This window comes from Parus major, chromosome 5 (genome assembly GCF_001522545.3).
Source record: "Parus major isolate Abel chromosome 5, Parus_major1.1, whole genome shotgun sequence".
Lineage (NCBI taxonomy): Eukaryota > Metazoa > Chordata > Aves > Passeriformes > Paridae > Parus > Parus major.
The window spans coordinates 56,054,797-56,070,495 of record NC_031774.1 but is presented as its reverse complement, the minus strand read 5'-3'; the positions used below and the strand labels follow the sequence as shown (position 1 = coordinate 56,070,495).

General features: G+C 43.7%; 1 protein-coding gene across 2 annotated transcripts; it reads left to right on the top strand.

Moving 5' to 3' along the window:
• Nucleotides 1-2,508: 2,508 nt before the first annotated feature.
• Nucleotides 2,509-11,230, top strand: SNAPC1 (small nuclear RNA activating complex polypeptide 1). 2 transcript variants are annotated; one of them, XM_015632301.3, is made up of 10 exons: nucleotides 2,509-2,708; nucleotides 3,499-3,658; nucleotides 4,721-4,861; nucleotides 5,305-5,409; nucleotides 6,307-6,465; nucleotides 6,879-6,953; nucleotides 7,575-7,637; nucleotides 8,492-8,633; nucleotides 9,299-9,379; nucleotides 10,839-11,230. In XM_015632301.3, exons 1-10 carry the CDS (start codon nucleotides 2,581-2,583, stop codon nucleotides 10,865-10,867), a joined length of 1,083 nt encoding a protein of 360 aa, XP_015487787.1. In that variant the 5' UTR covers nucleotides 2,509-2,580; the 3' UTR covers nucleotides 10,868-11,230. The 2 variants fall into 2 exon arrangements, with proteins under 2 accessions (XP_015487787.1, XP_033371158.1); XM_033515267.1 differs by having other exon boundaries at nucleotides 2,605-2,716.
• Nucleotides 11,231-15,699: the final 4,469 nt, after the last annotated feature.

The following is a 15,699-nucleotide window of genomic DNA, read 5'->3' as shown; positions in this document are numbered from 1 at the left end:
AATTGTACTAAAATGTACTAATGAATCTGAATAGCACTGAAAACACAGTTGATGAAGAAGAGTATTAATTAGTGTAAAAACTGATACTGTATTTAATTTTATATACCACACCAGAGGAATTGTACAAAGAGACCCTGTTACTTGGTTTTATCCTTCTGCATTTTCATTCTTTGCATTGTACCCAAACTTCCTGCAAGGGAAGACTTAGGGCACATTCACATGAGCACAACAGCCTCATCCTCACTACATCTTGCATCATGCAGCCCCATCTGCCTTAGGAAGAAAAAGAATTCCATGTAGTGTTCCTTGAAACATCATCTCTGAGAAATCACCCCACTCACTGAATGCTTAAAATACAAAAATCAGAAAACACACTCCGAGCTTTACAAATTCAGCATCACTCCAGAGCCAGGTTCCTCTGCTCCTGATAATTTAAGGGATGACTCCTATAGCTAAACAGGTCTTGGCTTGAGCTGTAATGGTGAATTTGCTCCATGATGTGTCATTTTTTACTTACTTGTGCTTTGAATCCTTAAATCCATTGGGGAGGATCCATTGCTTTCCTAACAGTGTTGGCATTCTGTTCCAAAATCAGAACAATCTGTTGAAGTCAGGGTCACATACTGGATGAACAGGTCACTGCCCTACATCTCTGAACATGAATCTAAGTGATAGATGAAAGTGTCTTTTCAGAAAAAGGAAAAAAATGCAAACCAAACCCTGGCAGGTGCAGCTCTCCTGCTAAACCCTGTAGAGTTCACGTGCAACAGCTCTGCAAATATCTCTGTTCCTATAGTCAATGACATTGGCAACCAGTGGTGCTCAAAGGCAACTGCTGCTCAGCTGATGGCAAATTACCTCCTAATAAAGGCTGCTAAAGGTTGCATTCCAGCCATCTTTTGGGACATGCAATAAATATGGAAAGATGCTTGCATGCCTGGAGCGCTGTGGGAGCTCCTGACATTGTAGGAGCTGACAGCTTGATGCGCCTCGCTGTAAGGAGCGACCTTTGGATCAATTAGTTGATGCTAATGGTGAACTGGAGAACATCACGGTACCGTAGACAGCAGAATTCAATTTCATTTCATTTCAAATTCATTTCGCAGTGTATGATTATTTGAGAAAGCAAAATACCAATTTTTAACACGGTCGCTGGGAAAACTGCAGATTTAAACATCCCAAAGGCACCACGCAAGGCTCCATCCCAAGCCCATACTTTCCCTACACGCTGTTTGTCACCCGCTAAGGTTTCCCCTGCGCAGGGGGGGATCTCGCACCTGCCGAACCCGCAACCATTGGGTGCACAGGCACCCGGCCGCTCTCCTGCCCAGCCCGGGACCGCTCCCGGCGCAGGTGCCGCTGTCCAGCCGCGCTCCCACATTCCGCAGCCAAGCCCCGACCGCAGCGGCGGTCACCGCAACACCGCCTTGAAACCCGAGCCCCGTGCCTAAACCCTCTGGGGACCCGCCCGAGGAGCTGCGGAGCCTCCCGGGCAGCAGAACCGGCTCTCCCGGGACACCGCCGGTGCCGCGGGTCCGTACTCACCGCGGTTCGGGGCTCTCCGACGCCGGCGCTGGTCCCGGCAGCCGCCTCGGCGGCCGCTCGCCCCTCTCTGTACGTGCGTGAGGGAGCGCGGGCAGGGGAGCCCCCGCCGTCCGCTCCGCGCCGCCGGCGAGGCCGCACCCACCCACCCTACGTGCGGCTCGGCAGCCGCGGCCCCCTCCCCGCCCGCCCCGCTGCCCCGGCCGCCTACGTGTGGCCGTGCATGCGGGGAGCGGGCGGCACGGCACGGCCACGGCAGGGCAAGGAAGGGCAGGGCACGGCACCCCGCCGCTCGGGGGGGCGGCCGCCGGCTTATCCCTGCCTGCCGCGCTCGCCCAGGCGGAAACGGGGCTCCCGCAGCCGTCGGGGTTTTGGGACAGCCGGCGGAGCAGCGGGGACCGGCGCAGGGCGCCGGCACTGTCCCTTCACCGGAGCGTGGCGGTGTGTCACGTCCCCACAGCCGCGCGGGACCGCCGGGCGCCCTTCCCGCGGGGGAGCCGCTGTTCCCGAGCCCGTCGGGTCACGGCCCCCGAGCTCTCTGCCGGGGCCGCCTGCGGGGACTGGGGCGGAGAGTGTGAAGCCCCTCGCCTCTAGAGCGTCCCCGGGATCTCTGGGGCTCTGGTACAGCGGCGCCTGCCCGAGCGGATCCGCCGCTGCTCATCCCGCCCGAACCCGCTCATCCGCGCGGGCTTCGCCCCGGGACCACCAGGGATGCGCTTCTCGGAGAGGCATTTTGCCTAAATGCAAAATGCACATGCACTCCATAGCGGGGGAGAGCGGGACAGCGCCTGGGGCGGGCAGAGCGAGCGCTCGTCACTGCCGGGGTCTCGCCACACGCAGGGACAGCGGGCCGGAGCGCACGGGGCCGGGAAAGCCGCGCTCCCTCACGGGCAGCCCGGGCAGCCCGAGCGGCTCCTCCCGGCTCCTCCCGGCGCGGGCCGTGCGCAGGCGCGGGGCGGGCGCGCAGGCGCCGCGGGGTTGTTGTGGAGCGGGCGCGCATTCGCGGAGCGGCCTCGGGGTCGGCGCGGAGCCGGCGGGATGAACGAGGTGCCGGGGCTGAAGGAGGACTGTGAGGAGCTGCTCAGCGCCTTCCAGCAGGCAGACACCGTCCGCTTCGAGCGCTTCGCCGAGCTGTGGCGGCAGCGCCGTTTCCACACCGTCTTCTAGTGAGTGAGTGAGTGAGGGAGGGGATGGCTTCCGGCCGCCCCTCAGGCCGAGCCGCGCCTGCCCCTCGCCTTCCCCCCTGCTGTCCCTAGCCTTTCCCCTTTCTGCCCCTCGTCTTTCCCCTCTCTGCCCCATGTCTTTCCCCTTTCTGCCCCTCGCCTTTCCCCTTTCTGCCCCTCGCCAGGCCCGCAGCCCCCGCTGCTCAGCTTCCCCCCGGGTACGAGCAGCCCTAAGGGAGTGCGGGTGAGCTGTGTGCCCCCTCAGGCCTGGCTCAGGGAGAGGTTGCCTGACTGGGCTCTAAATCAAGTGGAGCATCGGTCCCTCTGTAATGATGAAAGAGTTTTAATTCGGTGTATTCCGTGCATTAGGAATGTGTGTGCTTTGAGCGCTGACTCTGCAGGGGGCTTGGTGCAATCCTCGTGGGATTTAAAAGTGTGATCGCAGGACATTGCGTGTTTCACTGGTTCATAGAATATCCTGTGTTGGAAGGAACCCCCGCGGATCATGGAGTCCAACTCCTGGCCCTGCACGGGATGCTCCAGGGGCCATACCATGTGAACCTTGTCCAAACTCTTCTTGTACTCTGCCAGGTTGTGATTCTGGAGGTCATCCTCTGCAGGGCCAGGAGTTGGACTCAGCGATCCTTGTGGGTCCCTTCCAGCTGAGGACATTCAATGATTCTATATTTTTTAAACATCTAAAGTTTGTTTCTGCATTATTAATTTTTCTGAAGCCTGCAGTTTTATATTTACCTGCTTTAACATGCTCCCTTTTTTTCTCTGTTTGCTTTAGTGGTAGAATGAGAGCTTTGGAGAGGAATAAGCTCTCGAAGAAGACTCTAGATGTGGCCCTGCAGTACTTCTTGCCCCCCTACTCCTTCCAGATCCGAGTTGGTGCTTTGTACCTTCTATATGGGCTCTATAATGCCCAGCTTTGTCAGCCAAAACAAAAGGTAATCGTTCCTGAGTATTTAATCTCAGGAGATACTAGGCATGAGATATGTGGTACACTGCTGTTTGCTTTGTCATCCTAAAGGGTTAGGGCATTTCCTCTTCCTTTTTTAAAATAAAAATACTTAAAAAGCCAGATTGGAAGCTATTGGAAAAGGCAGGGATGGACAATGTGTTCATCAGGGTAAGGGAACTCCATTACAGCCTGAGTTACTCTTTAGAATTCCAACAGAATGGAGAGTGACTGAATTATTTCCACTTCCTGTTAACCAGAAAATGAATTCTTAAATAGGTTAAGAGTGTGCATTCCTGAAAGACACCCTGCTTGCTGCTTTTAGGAGACCAATATCTAAAGGAATTATAAACTCAGTGCAAGGAGAAGTGGTTTGCTTAGGAACTTTGTGATATATGTTGTGTGCACATGCAAAATTGAGTCCAAATTCTTTAAATAGCAAACTGAATTTTTTTTTGTCTACAACAATGCCATGATATCTCATATTTTGACCTGAGAGAAATAAGTAGCTTTTTATGAAGGTGAATTTAGGCAATTTTAAAGCCACTGCTGGATAGCAACTGTAAGAGGGTACATGAGTTATCAAGAAAGTTAAGCAGAGAGAAGGTGAAGTGGGCAGAGTGGATGTGACAGGAGAGAAAGGAAGAACTAAGGGAAAGAGAACATTTATGAGTATTTCAGTGGCAGCACAACCTGGTATGAGTATCGTTTCCTAACTCTAGTGAAGGGGAATGTCCTAGGTGCAGACTATTTTTCACACACTTCAGGATGTGAAGAATGAATATTTTCACATATCAGAAAGGACTTGTGTTTCATGTCACTGTCAAAAGAAAGTATAATAATCTTATGTGCATAAAATGATGATGATACACACAAATATATATATATATATATATATATATATATATATATATATATATATATATAAAATGGGATCCTTTCTGCAGCTCTGGACATCCAGGTATTGTCTGTAGTCAGATCACGGTAGTCAGCTCAGTTAATTTTTATGGTTGAAATACTGGTTTAACAGTTTGTAACTCTTTTGTTGCAGATCAGAATTGCACTCAAGGATTGGCCTGAAATCCAGAGATTTCAGCAGGATTTGGTTGACTCCCTGCATTATGATGCAGCCTATGTCTTTAGGAGACTGCGACTTGCTAGAGCCTTCCACTTCACAGCAATGCCAAAGCTAGTGAGTTATTACATTAATGTTTTACATTTTGAAATAAAATACCCTCATCATTCAACACCTGTCAGTACAACAGCACTCATGGTTAGCTCAGCTTTGAGATCATGGTAAAATGTGGTATGTGTGGCTTTACATAGGTAGGTGATGAAGAGCTTAGAGGATGTTTGAATACTTCACACCTGAAAATATTTTTTCAGTGTCTGATGCTCTTAATAGATTTGAGATGTCTTACCAGTTGGGGAGTGCTGGATTAAATTCTTAACTGGAGAATAATTTGTGAAAAGTGCTGGCTCTGAACATATGGCAGGAACAGGGTTGTTAGTGAAATGGTTTTATGCCTTTCAGTATCTCCCATCTCCTGATTGATGGATATGCAGTAGGAATTCTCAAGAGGAGGTTCCATTTAAAGTTTTCTTTTAGGTTACAAACATGGCCTCTTGTTTCAGCTGACCTACAGAACTAAGAAGAAGATTGAAGAAAATTATTTAAAAGAAGAATTTAAGGACCCAAGTAACAGAGTAAACAGCCTCATCAGTAATGATGTATTAGAGGTAAAGTAATCTTTAAACTACAGATTAATCAATGGGGTTTGTTTTGTTTTAATTTCTCTGTTGTCCAAGAGCTTTAACTTCTCTAATCAGCACTATCTTGTCCATTGTCAGTCACTTGTGGAACATTTTAAGATAATTTTACCAGACACCCAGAAATGTGGCATTTAGTTTGGAAGAATTGTCATATCTTTTTCAATACTGAAATATGCCCTAATGTTTTGTGGTTTTGCCTCAGTAAGATGTAAAAGGGTATAAATGGTTAATTGTCACTTAGAGAAAAATGGAAAATGGGGGAGAAAATGTTTGTTTTGATATGTCTGCAGGTTGCAGCTGGAGGATTGATACTTGTGGTAATATGAATTTACGTATCTGCAAGTTCATAGCCTTCTCTCACCTTTATTTCTCCTTTCAAAGCTTGTTGTTTTGTTGTTTGTTTTTTTTTTATTATATGATACATTGTATAAAAATCTGAGTAATTCAATCCAGGTAAAGGCTCTTATATCACTTAGTGGTAGAACTTTCTTTGCAGTTTTTTTCATTTATTGCTGACAAATGTGTATCAGTAAGGTTGACTGCAGTGTTGCAGAAATTTATGAAGTAAAATGTTTCCTCCAGAGAGATGAAAATAAACCACAGTATCAGAATGAACCTTGCGTGAGCAGTGGCCCTGAATACCCTTCTCTTCAGCTTATTTGGTGGCTCAGTTCTGCTTAGAAGGATTTCTTGACTCTAAAACTCAAATAATCTAACCAGAATCAGTTTCTAACATTCCTCCTGGTCCAGTGGTCTCCTTAGAATGGTTTCTGTAACCCTGGGTTTGTGTTTTGAAGACTAATATTGTTTTACTGCTGGAATCTTTTTTCCCTGAAAGACACTTTTTTTTAAAAATATTTTCAGGAAATGATGAATATTCACGACCACTATCAGAAAATGAAATGTGTCATTTCAGCTGACAAATCCCAGCCATACAAGGCCCTGAGCTTGATAAAAGATGACTTTGTGGTTAATCTCAAAGACATAACCTTGGAACATCAGGAATGGCAGCAGGGCAGAATGGTAGGTACTGCCAGCCACTATGCTGTGGTGACTTAGCAGGTTGGGTGAACATGTCAGAACTGGATTTCTGGTGTGATTGCCTCTGAGCTGGTCAATCTCAGACTGAAGGAGAAGGAACTGACACTTAGGCAGGGAATGTGTTGAAACCTGAGGCAAGGATGTGGTATGGAAGAAAGGACTTATGGGTGGTCTTGCCTTTGGCATACCACAGCTGACTGCTGAGAGGGATGCCCTGAAGGTCTGACCTCATGAACTACTTCTGTAACACATTCCTGGATCAAAGAAAGGCCACAGTGTAAGGTGGATGTAGAAAATGGATGTGTGTAAATAGTTTTCTTGTTTTTTTACAGTTCTTGGATTTTAGCTGTCTTGTAAATGACAGATGTTTAAAGAAAAACAATTTTCTCCCACAGAAATCATTCCAAAGTGCTAAAGAAACTGATGAAACAGAAAACAAAAGGAGAGAAGAGACTTTGCTAGAATCAGAGGTAAGGAAACTGAATTACTTTGCTGCATTGCACAGGCCAGATCTGTTAATTTTTTGACTTCAGATCTCAGGCTAAGCAGTGTAGGTCAGAGCTTGATAGTGTCAAAATAAATTCCAGGGACAGCTGGTGGGGCTTGGTTTTGTTTTTAACTCATACTGTTTTCTGTTGAGCTGTGAGCATTTACTGCTGTCACAGCTCTTAAAAGATCACAATAAAAAGTCTCTCTCAGGTAAGGAGGGAAAAGAGCTCAGCCAAACCCCTTTACACTCCCTCCTTGAGTTTCAACTTAAGGCAATATTCATTTTTTATGCTACAAAATTGTCTCATGTTGTATTTGCTTATTTCAACTTTGAGTAAGATGTTAAGTTTCAAGTTTGATTTTTCTCCTCCTGGGCTTTATAACAGTGAAGGCAACCAAAATTATGCTTCATCTTTTTAATGAAATTCGTACTTTTTTTTCCTTGAGGTACCATTTTGGTGGCGTTGAAATTATGTAGAACTAATTATAAAGTTAGAGCTGTAGTGTGAATTACTCAAGTGGTTGCCTGATGTAGTATCTCATTACAGTACTGCTATAATAGAATAAAAATCTTTTCTGACTGGACTTTTGTTTCTTTACAGGGTTCTGAAAGAGCAAATGCCCTGGCCAGAATCAAATACAGGTCTTATTCTGCAGCTGTTGAGGTGGGCATGAAAATTGATAATGGGGATGTATTAATTTTTCAAGAACAGTTTTAAAAGTACCAGTTTAATGTAAATGTTGGATCAAAAAGGAATGAGTTAAACTGCACTCCAGTTTGGAATGTTCTAGTTTTCCTAACACGGCAGGGAAACCCAAAGCTCTTATTCTTCATTTACAGGGTATCTTAATGTCTGTGTTCTGTTTAAGAGGGAAGTTTAAGAAGATGTATAAAAATACCTGAGAGTTTAATTGCTCAGATTCCTTTGATCTTAAATACTGACGTCTTGGAAGATGCCTGTGAAAATGGGACTTAGGAGTTTAAAGTCAGTTGCAAGTTCTTGGAAACTTTGTTTTAGTAGCTTCTCCCTTAAAAGAATATTGTTGGTTTGTCTTTTTCTTAGCAGTCCTATGAGAAATGTCTCAACTTTCTCTGTTTATTAAAATCTTATATCGAAAAATGTGTCATTAAATGAAACAGAGCTCTGGATTTTATACACAAGTCCAGACTCGTGAATGTGCAGTGATGTTTTCTAGGCACTTAAGCAAAATAAGATGGTATGGAGGCTTTACAGAGCAGCAGTTTTTGGAAGTGTTTCTTTTGTGTAGGGGGATGCAACATGGTGTGGGTTGGTAGTAACAGAGAATGGATTGAGAATTAGTCAATGTTTCATTATCTGCATTTTAAGTTATACGCCCATTAAATCATTGAAGGGCACTGTCCTGTTACAGCTGGAGAACAACAACTAGTGGGAGCTCTCCCTATCTCTTTTTCACCCTGACATCAAGTCAATGCTTTGGTCAAGTGGCCCCCAGCAAGATCTGGCTGTAGAAATTCAGCTTTTTTTATATCATTCAGGTTTCCAAATCCAGGAGACATCGTCAAGTGCAGTTAGAATCCTCTGAATCAGGATCCAGTTGTGGGAAGTCTCCGAGTCGAAGTAGAATCACCAGCAGGAGACCACAGCCAGCAAGGAGAAGATGTTCTTCAGAAGTTAGAGGTACTTCTCCATTCAATCCATGAACCTGGGGAGATTGCAAAAGTTTATCAGTTGCTTTGCTAGCTGGGTTAAAATTTCCTGTTCATCAGTGGGAAATTACATTCCTGAAGGAAATTCTCTTTCTGATATCCAACTTTTCAACTGATAGAAATTGTTCTGCTGTCTTAATTTTTTGTTTACTCCTTATTTGTTATAGGTTAAATGAAACTAAACAGCAAAATGGTTTTGAATTGTCTTTATTTTTTGAATTATCTTTATTTTGAAGATGGGGATTTAATTTCAAAGTTCCAAACTCTATTTTCAGACTTGTTTAGCCTCTGCTAGGGAAAAAAAGTTACTGAGGAAATAAATCCCTCTTCAGAGATGAGCATTTGGCAGTGTTACCTTTGCTTGACTTTAAAAGAGCAGATGAAGTGTTTTGGAGCAGTAAGGTCATTTTGAATTATTGAACTGAGTTGGTGATTAATTTTTCTTCAAATTGATGGTGTTAATTACTTGTTATTGAAGGTTTCTTAGTGAGCCATATTGAAGGTACTGTGAAAAGTAGGTTTGTTTACAGCATTTGACAGCATCTCAGGAGAGCAGCAGTGAACAATCTTTTAACTACTGGATGAGGGATGTAGAAGCAAAAAAACTGACACTTTTTCCTTAAAATCTGTGTGCAGGTGAAATGCAAGTGGCAAAGGAAACTGTAACTCGGCATATCGGGATGCCAGTAATCACAGAAGAGGACTCAGATGAAAGAGGTACAAAGATGGGAATTCCAGCAAACCAGTGACTTGTTTTTAAATATCCCTCTGCTGTGTTTTTCTGAAACTAAAGTTGATATTTTGGATCATGTATTTGTGATTTCATTAGTTTGGATCATGAATCAAAACTAGATTTGGTTTTAGCCTGCAAATTGTTGTATGAAAATGGAAACTTTGAAAAGCCATAACAAAATCCCAAGTGTAATTTTTTTTCTACACAGATTTCATTGTAGTGTGTTCAGAGTTAGAATTGGTCCAGTCTCATTCTTCTGTAATACAAGTTTGTCTTGAGGAGTTCCATTGTATGGGGAAAAGTGATTTTTTTGGTCAGTCACCCACTTCCAGGAAATGCCTGTTTTGGTGACTCTGGGATCTTAGGAAAGAATAGCCCTTGCTTCCCTCACCTTTGTTGAGGGGAGAAGAAGTTCCTCTCTAGCCTTAGTTTCAGCTGGGCAGTGTTTCATGGATTGAGCATCCTCTGCTGTACTGGAAGTTACCTGATATTGTTGGGGGAGGACTCTGGGAACTGCAGTAGGGGAATGAATGGCTTTGCTGTCCCTCAGGTTACTGGAGTTAATGTAATTTTAATTGGGAAGCAATGGTAAAGCAAATTGCTCAAAGCTTACAGTGGAGTTACTCTGCAGAAGCATCAATGTTGGACGATATTGGGCTGCTCTGCAACTCAGAAACTTCAGGGTCTGTTCTCAGCTGCTTGAGGAGAACATGGCACACTATAAAGAACCTTTTGCAGTTAATACACTATCCAAAATTGTGTGTAATGGAAAGATATTTAATACAAGGGATATTTAATACATTTAAATGTATTAAAATACATTTTTAGTGACACTGTGTATTTGCTCTTTTTCGAAGCAAAGGAGCATCTCATAGTATGGAAGTGAGATTACATTCTCTGGTCACTTTTATTTGTAGACAGTGGTAATTCATTCAATTTTAAATGGTCAGATTGAAGGTGCCATGGAGCATTTAATCTTGTACTTTGTTTATTCTCCCCTCACTTGTCTACTTGTGGACAAAAAGTTTCTTTCTAAATCAGGAATATTCTCCATTTCTCATAATTTTCTGGTAACTTCTGAAGCATTAAAAATACCCATAAGCAGTCTCTTCAGAGATTTTGTGAGTATTCCATTTGTCAAATTCACAGCAAAATCTGAAAGATGTTGATGAGGAGCAGAAAGCTTTTAAGATGGAATAAGCTTTGGAACAATATTCATCAGTGGCATTTCAGTTGATACTTTGAATGATAGTGTGCTGTAGAATCTAGAAAGATTTTTTTTCATATTTAAAAAACCATGGGGAGAGGGGCTGGGAGGGGATCTCAAGAGCTCATCTAGTTAAGTTCCTGTGCTGGATAGGATTAATTTTACTTGAACAATTCCCATGAGGGAAGATGGATTTAAAAGCTTGTAAAAATACCCTTCTCTTTATTTCCTTTCAGAAGTATCTCTCCCCAAAAGGAGAAGATGACATTGGAGGATCCAGCTGGAAAAGCACTAATGTTTTAATGACAAAATGAAAATGTCAGAGGTACCAAATGCTTGTTTTGGATACCTTTGAACATAAAAGAAGTGTCTGGGACCTGAACCACAGGTGATGCTGGAATACTGGTAGTGACTGGGATACTTCAGTTGTCTCGTGGTGCCTTTATTCACCTGGTGAATGCTTCTTGTGGGACACCAAAGTTCCTGTGTCCTGGCTCGGATGGAAAGAAAAGGCTCAGAAAATATTTCCCCATGTAAGACATGTCTGTAATCCTTTATCTCTGAACATCAGGTTATTGACTGTTGAAAATTAGTACAATAAATTATTTTTCATGGTTGACTCGCTCCATTTTATGGCGTGTGAACTTCACTGCTTATCGTGGTTTGATCCCACACATGCAGCAATGAACTTGCTGATCAGCTCTTTGTTGTGCCCTGTCTCCAGCAGATCTGGAGTTACTGTGCATTCAAATGGGGGGATGTAAAGGGTGTTTATTAGTTCTGTAGATAACCCTAAGCTGTACAAGGGCAGGACTGGAATTCAAAATGAGGGGAGTGAAAGAAGTGGGTGTGGAAATAAACATGGATCTCAGTTCTGAGAACAGGCACAGCATGGGGAAATGTTTGCTTGGCAACAGTGCAGCAGAAAAAGCAAATGGACTGAGAATCATCAGCTGGAGTGTTTTCTGTAAACACTAAAACCAGTAGAATTTGTGTCATTCAGCCTTGGAAGGCTGAAGCCTTAAATATCCCCATCTGACCACAACAGTTTAAGAAGAATGTGGAGTTCCTCTCCTTGGAATTTCTCCAGTTGATCACAGCTGTTCTCTAAAGAAAGGCCAAAAGAGTTAAGTGTCTTTTTCTACAAGAGGAAATATAAATTAGACATCTGAAAGATTTGGATACAAGAGGAACCTAAATTGAATTAATTAGCTTGGTAGTATGATTCTCAATGGCCAGAGGAATTGAAGTGCTCTTACCTAGAAGAAAAAACATTTAAATGGAAATACAAATGGTTTTACCATAAAAAGGTTCCATATTAAATGTGTGGGTTGACAAGGAGGAATGGGCCAAAATAACAAAGAGGTCAGACACTGGAAAAGCTGATGATGAAGTGCCAGTGTTGCACTCGACCTTGTTAATGAGAAAAGAGGAAACACTTTGTAATAAAGCAAAACCTTTCTGCACTGTAAACTGGACAAATATTCAGCTGGGTAACCAAAGTCTTGATAGTTTAATCCAAAGGTCATTATTAGCCTAGATCTAATTATTATAGAAAAAGACTACTACTACACCAATTAAAAATCCCTATAGTGGTAATAACACAGTTAAAGTCATCAGACATGCATTTAATTTCTACTCTTTTTTTCCTGGTTTATCCTTCACTCTCCCAGTGCAGTCTTTGTCCTTAGGCTGGGGATGGAACATGCCTCAGATGTGGGCTTCTTAAAAGGACCCATCTATGGCTATAAACATTTTGGAGGTATCATTTCTGTAAAGTTTGAGCAATTTAGTTTTATTTGGGTTTTCTGACAGTGACGATGCCTGTGCTTTTGTTATCTGTGCAAGCCCTGCCTCTGTGCATTTCTTCTACTTTTTGGTGAGCAGGTACAAAGAAACCAGAAGATAACTCAAAGAGAAACTTGATCAGACTATTTTTGCTCAGTACCATGTTTAAGGAACATATTTAATACTGTTCCTTGCACTTTTTCATAACATGGCCATCTAATTTGCCTCTCCTTGTACCTTTGAGCCATCCCAAGAGCTGAGTAATGGGTGGAATTTGTCACAATTTTTGATACTCGGTGATTTGAGTCCTCCCTGCACTCCTCTGCAAATGATTTACAAATAATTTCATACAAATACATATAATACAAATCATACAAATCATGCAAAGGCTTGGCTAGGCACAAGGATGGGTGCATTCAACCAGCAGTTATTTTCATATTGTAATCATGAAAACAAATGTTCTGAAATTTGTTTATAAAATTACATAGATGTAAAATGGAAGTCATGATTAAGAATAAACTTAGAACTGCTGACTGGTGATGTTTCAAAACAGTAGTCCTGAGAATCTGGAGGCAGCTGGAAGCAGAGTTTCACAATGCTGGTGTAATCTTCAAAAGAAAAAAATCCCTTGCTGCATTCTGATGGGCAATTACAGGCTTTGAAAAACAGGAGAGGGATTTCCTAAAATGCTTCATTGGAGCAAGCAGCTGACATTAAAAATGCCCTCAACTATAATTCTGGACTTCCAGATAGTAATAGCAGTAGTAGACATTCTGGGATCTAAATTCTCTCCTGGCTGGAGTCACAGCTACTGCAGAAGTTAAAGTCTGGAAGGAAATTTCATCTGTAATCACTCCAGCCTAACTTCCAGCTGTGCTGGTGGGTAGGAGTGAGGCCATATGACTGTGTGTATCTGGATGTTAGAGTTTTCAGAAATAAATACATACGTTTTGGCTGAAGCTTCTATGAGGTAGATGCACAACTGTCTGTACATCCACAAGTAATCACCATTTCTTTGGCAAAGCTGAAAGATCCTCTTAGTGGAGGATTGAGCCAGTGCTCAGTGTTTGCAAGTGAAATGTGGGTGATGAAAAGCAAAATAAACCTAAAACACCTAGAGGTGACATCAGTTTACAGAACCACAGAATCAATTATCTTGGAAAAGACCTCTGGCACCATCAAGTCCAACTTTTGAATGATCACCACTTTGTCAACCAGAGCATGGCACTGAGTACCATGTCCAGTCTCTTCTTGAACACCTGGAAAACGTTTAAGTGAAAGTATACAATATATTTTATATTCTTCTTATTAAAACAACCAACCAGGTCTAATTAAGTCAAAATAAAGGCTGGACAAACTAAGCTCAAATAGCAGCTTGGGAATGCTCCTGTAAGCAGCTGTGCTCAGTCTGGAGGTTTTTGCAGCCTTCAAACTGAAGCTGAAACAGCAATATGGGAGTGATGTGAGACAATTCCAAATGCCATGGATGACAGTGGAGATCTGTGTGTTTATAGCTTAGTGTCAATGCAGACAACTTAGTGTCAATCTGGAATAACTGGAGAGCCCTACAGTAAAAGAGATTTTGCTGTTTGTTATAAGGCCAAATTGTTAACTGTGAAGTAAATTTGTGTTGCTACCAATTGCACATCTCTACTGTAGTGAGCATGGAGAACAACTAATTAATCACTGTCTGCAAAAAGACACTTTACAAAGCTGGAGAGACTGTTCCATTAATTCTAAACCCTTTCTTTTTCAGACTAAAATCAAAAGCAGTCTGCTCTTTTTTTTGTTGCTTGGCTTTTTGTTTTGTTGGGTTTTTTTTTTTTGTTTTTTTTTTAGGATTCTAAAGGTAGAGCTGATACTAAAAGACTAAAAGATACTTTAAGGTTTATTCTAATGTTCTACTTATGTGTCTTATATAACAAGACCCTATGCAGAGTGTTTGTATTCTCTCATCACATGAGACACGCATAGCAGGTTTCTTCAAATGACACTGATATTTTATCCCTTTTCTGGAGTGTTTCATTTTGAAGTTCATTTTACATCTGGAGTTGCCTATTTATATTTTACAAAGCTTGCTATGTAGCTTCCTCAGCCCATTTTCATCTCAGATCTGGGCATCCAGTTAAGGCAGATAATGGAATATTTCCCTCCTCCATGTCCATTTCCAAGTCCCATTTGGAAATGGGACTCCTGGAACTTCATCAGCTACAAGGAATTGAAAAATGTGCTAAGCTCTGTCTTGCTCCTAGCATTAGGACTAAGAATTGTAGAAGATCCTGAGATGGATGGAACTTAGAACAATCATTGAAGTCCAACTCCTGGCCCAGCACAGGACACCCCAAGAGTCACACCATGTGCCTGAAAGCCTTGTCCAAAAACTTACTGAACTCAGGTTTGGTGCTGTGACCAGAGCCCTGGGGTCCTGTTGTGTGCCTGACCACTCTTCGGGTGAAGAACATTTTCCTGGTATCCACCCTAAACCTCCCCTGACACAGCTCCAGCCATTCCCTCAGGTCCTGTCACTGGTCACCAGAGAAGAAATCAGTGCCTGTCCCTCTCTGCCCCTCAAGACTGTGATAAGGTCTCCCCTCAGTCTCCTCCAACCTGAACAGACCAAGTGACCTCAGCTGCTCTTCACCTCTGGGCCCTTCTCCACCTTGGTAGCCCTTGGGTCAATCTCAATGCTGTGACATAGTTTGGCTGTAGTAGAAACCATCAAAGCAACATTTATCTTTCAGCAGCTTGAGCTTTCTGTAACAGACACCAAACTGCTTCCTCTTTATCACAGCAATGTAAACCTGGATATGGGACATAAGGCAGGATGTAAGAACCAGCCCCCAGCTGCGAAGGGTTACTGGAGTTGGGGAGTAACTAATTTTTTTCTTATCAGAGAGTTTTGTGTGGGTTTTGAAAAGTGTGGTTGCAATTAAACCCCAGAGCCAGGCTGAGTGCACCCTGCTGGGCAGGTGATTGTGACACAGGCTGCGAGTTGTCACTGTCCATGCCTGCGGGGGTGGGGGCTGCCTGTTGTGTTTCACACGTGCTACCAACCGGCCAGCCCGCTGCTCAGGACCCGTCAAAAGACGCGGCGCAACATTTTGGAAGACAGCGAAGCCCTTACCCTCCCCAGGCTGCATTTTGGGGTGAAATGTGGCAGAGCCCCGGCCCCCGGTGCCGCCCCGGCAGAGGCAGCGCCGATCCCTCCCGCAGCCCCGCGGGACCCCGCGGCCGCGCCGGGCGGGGATGGACCGGGCGGGGATGGACCGGGCAGGGATGGACCGGGCGGGGATGGACCGGGCGGGGATG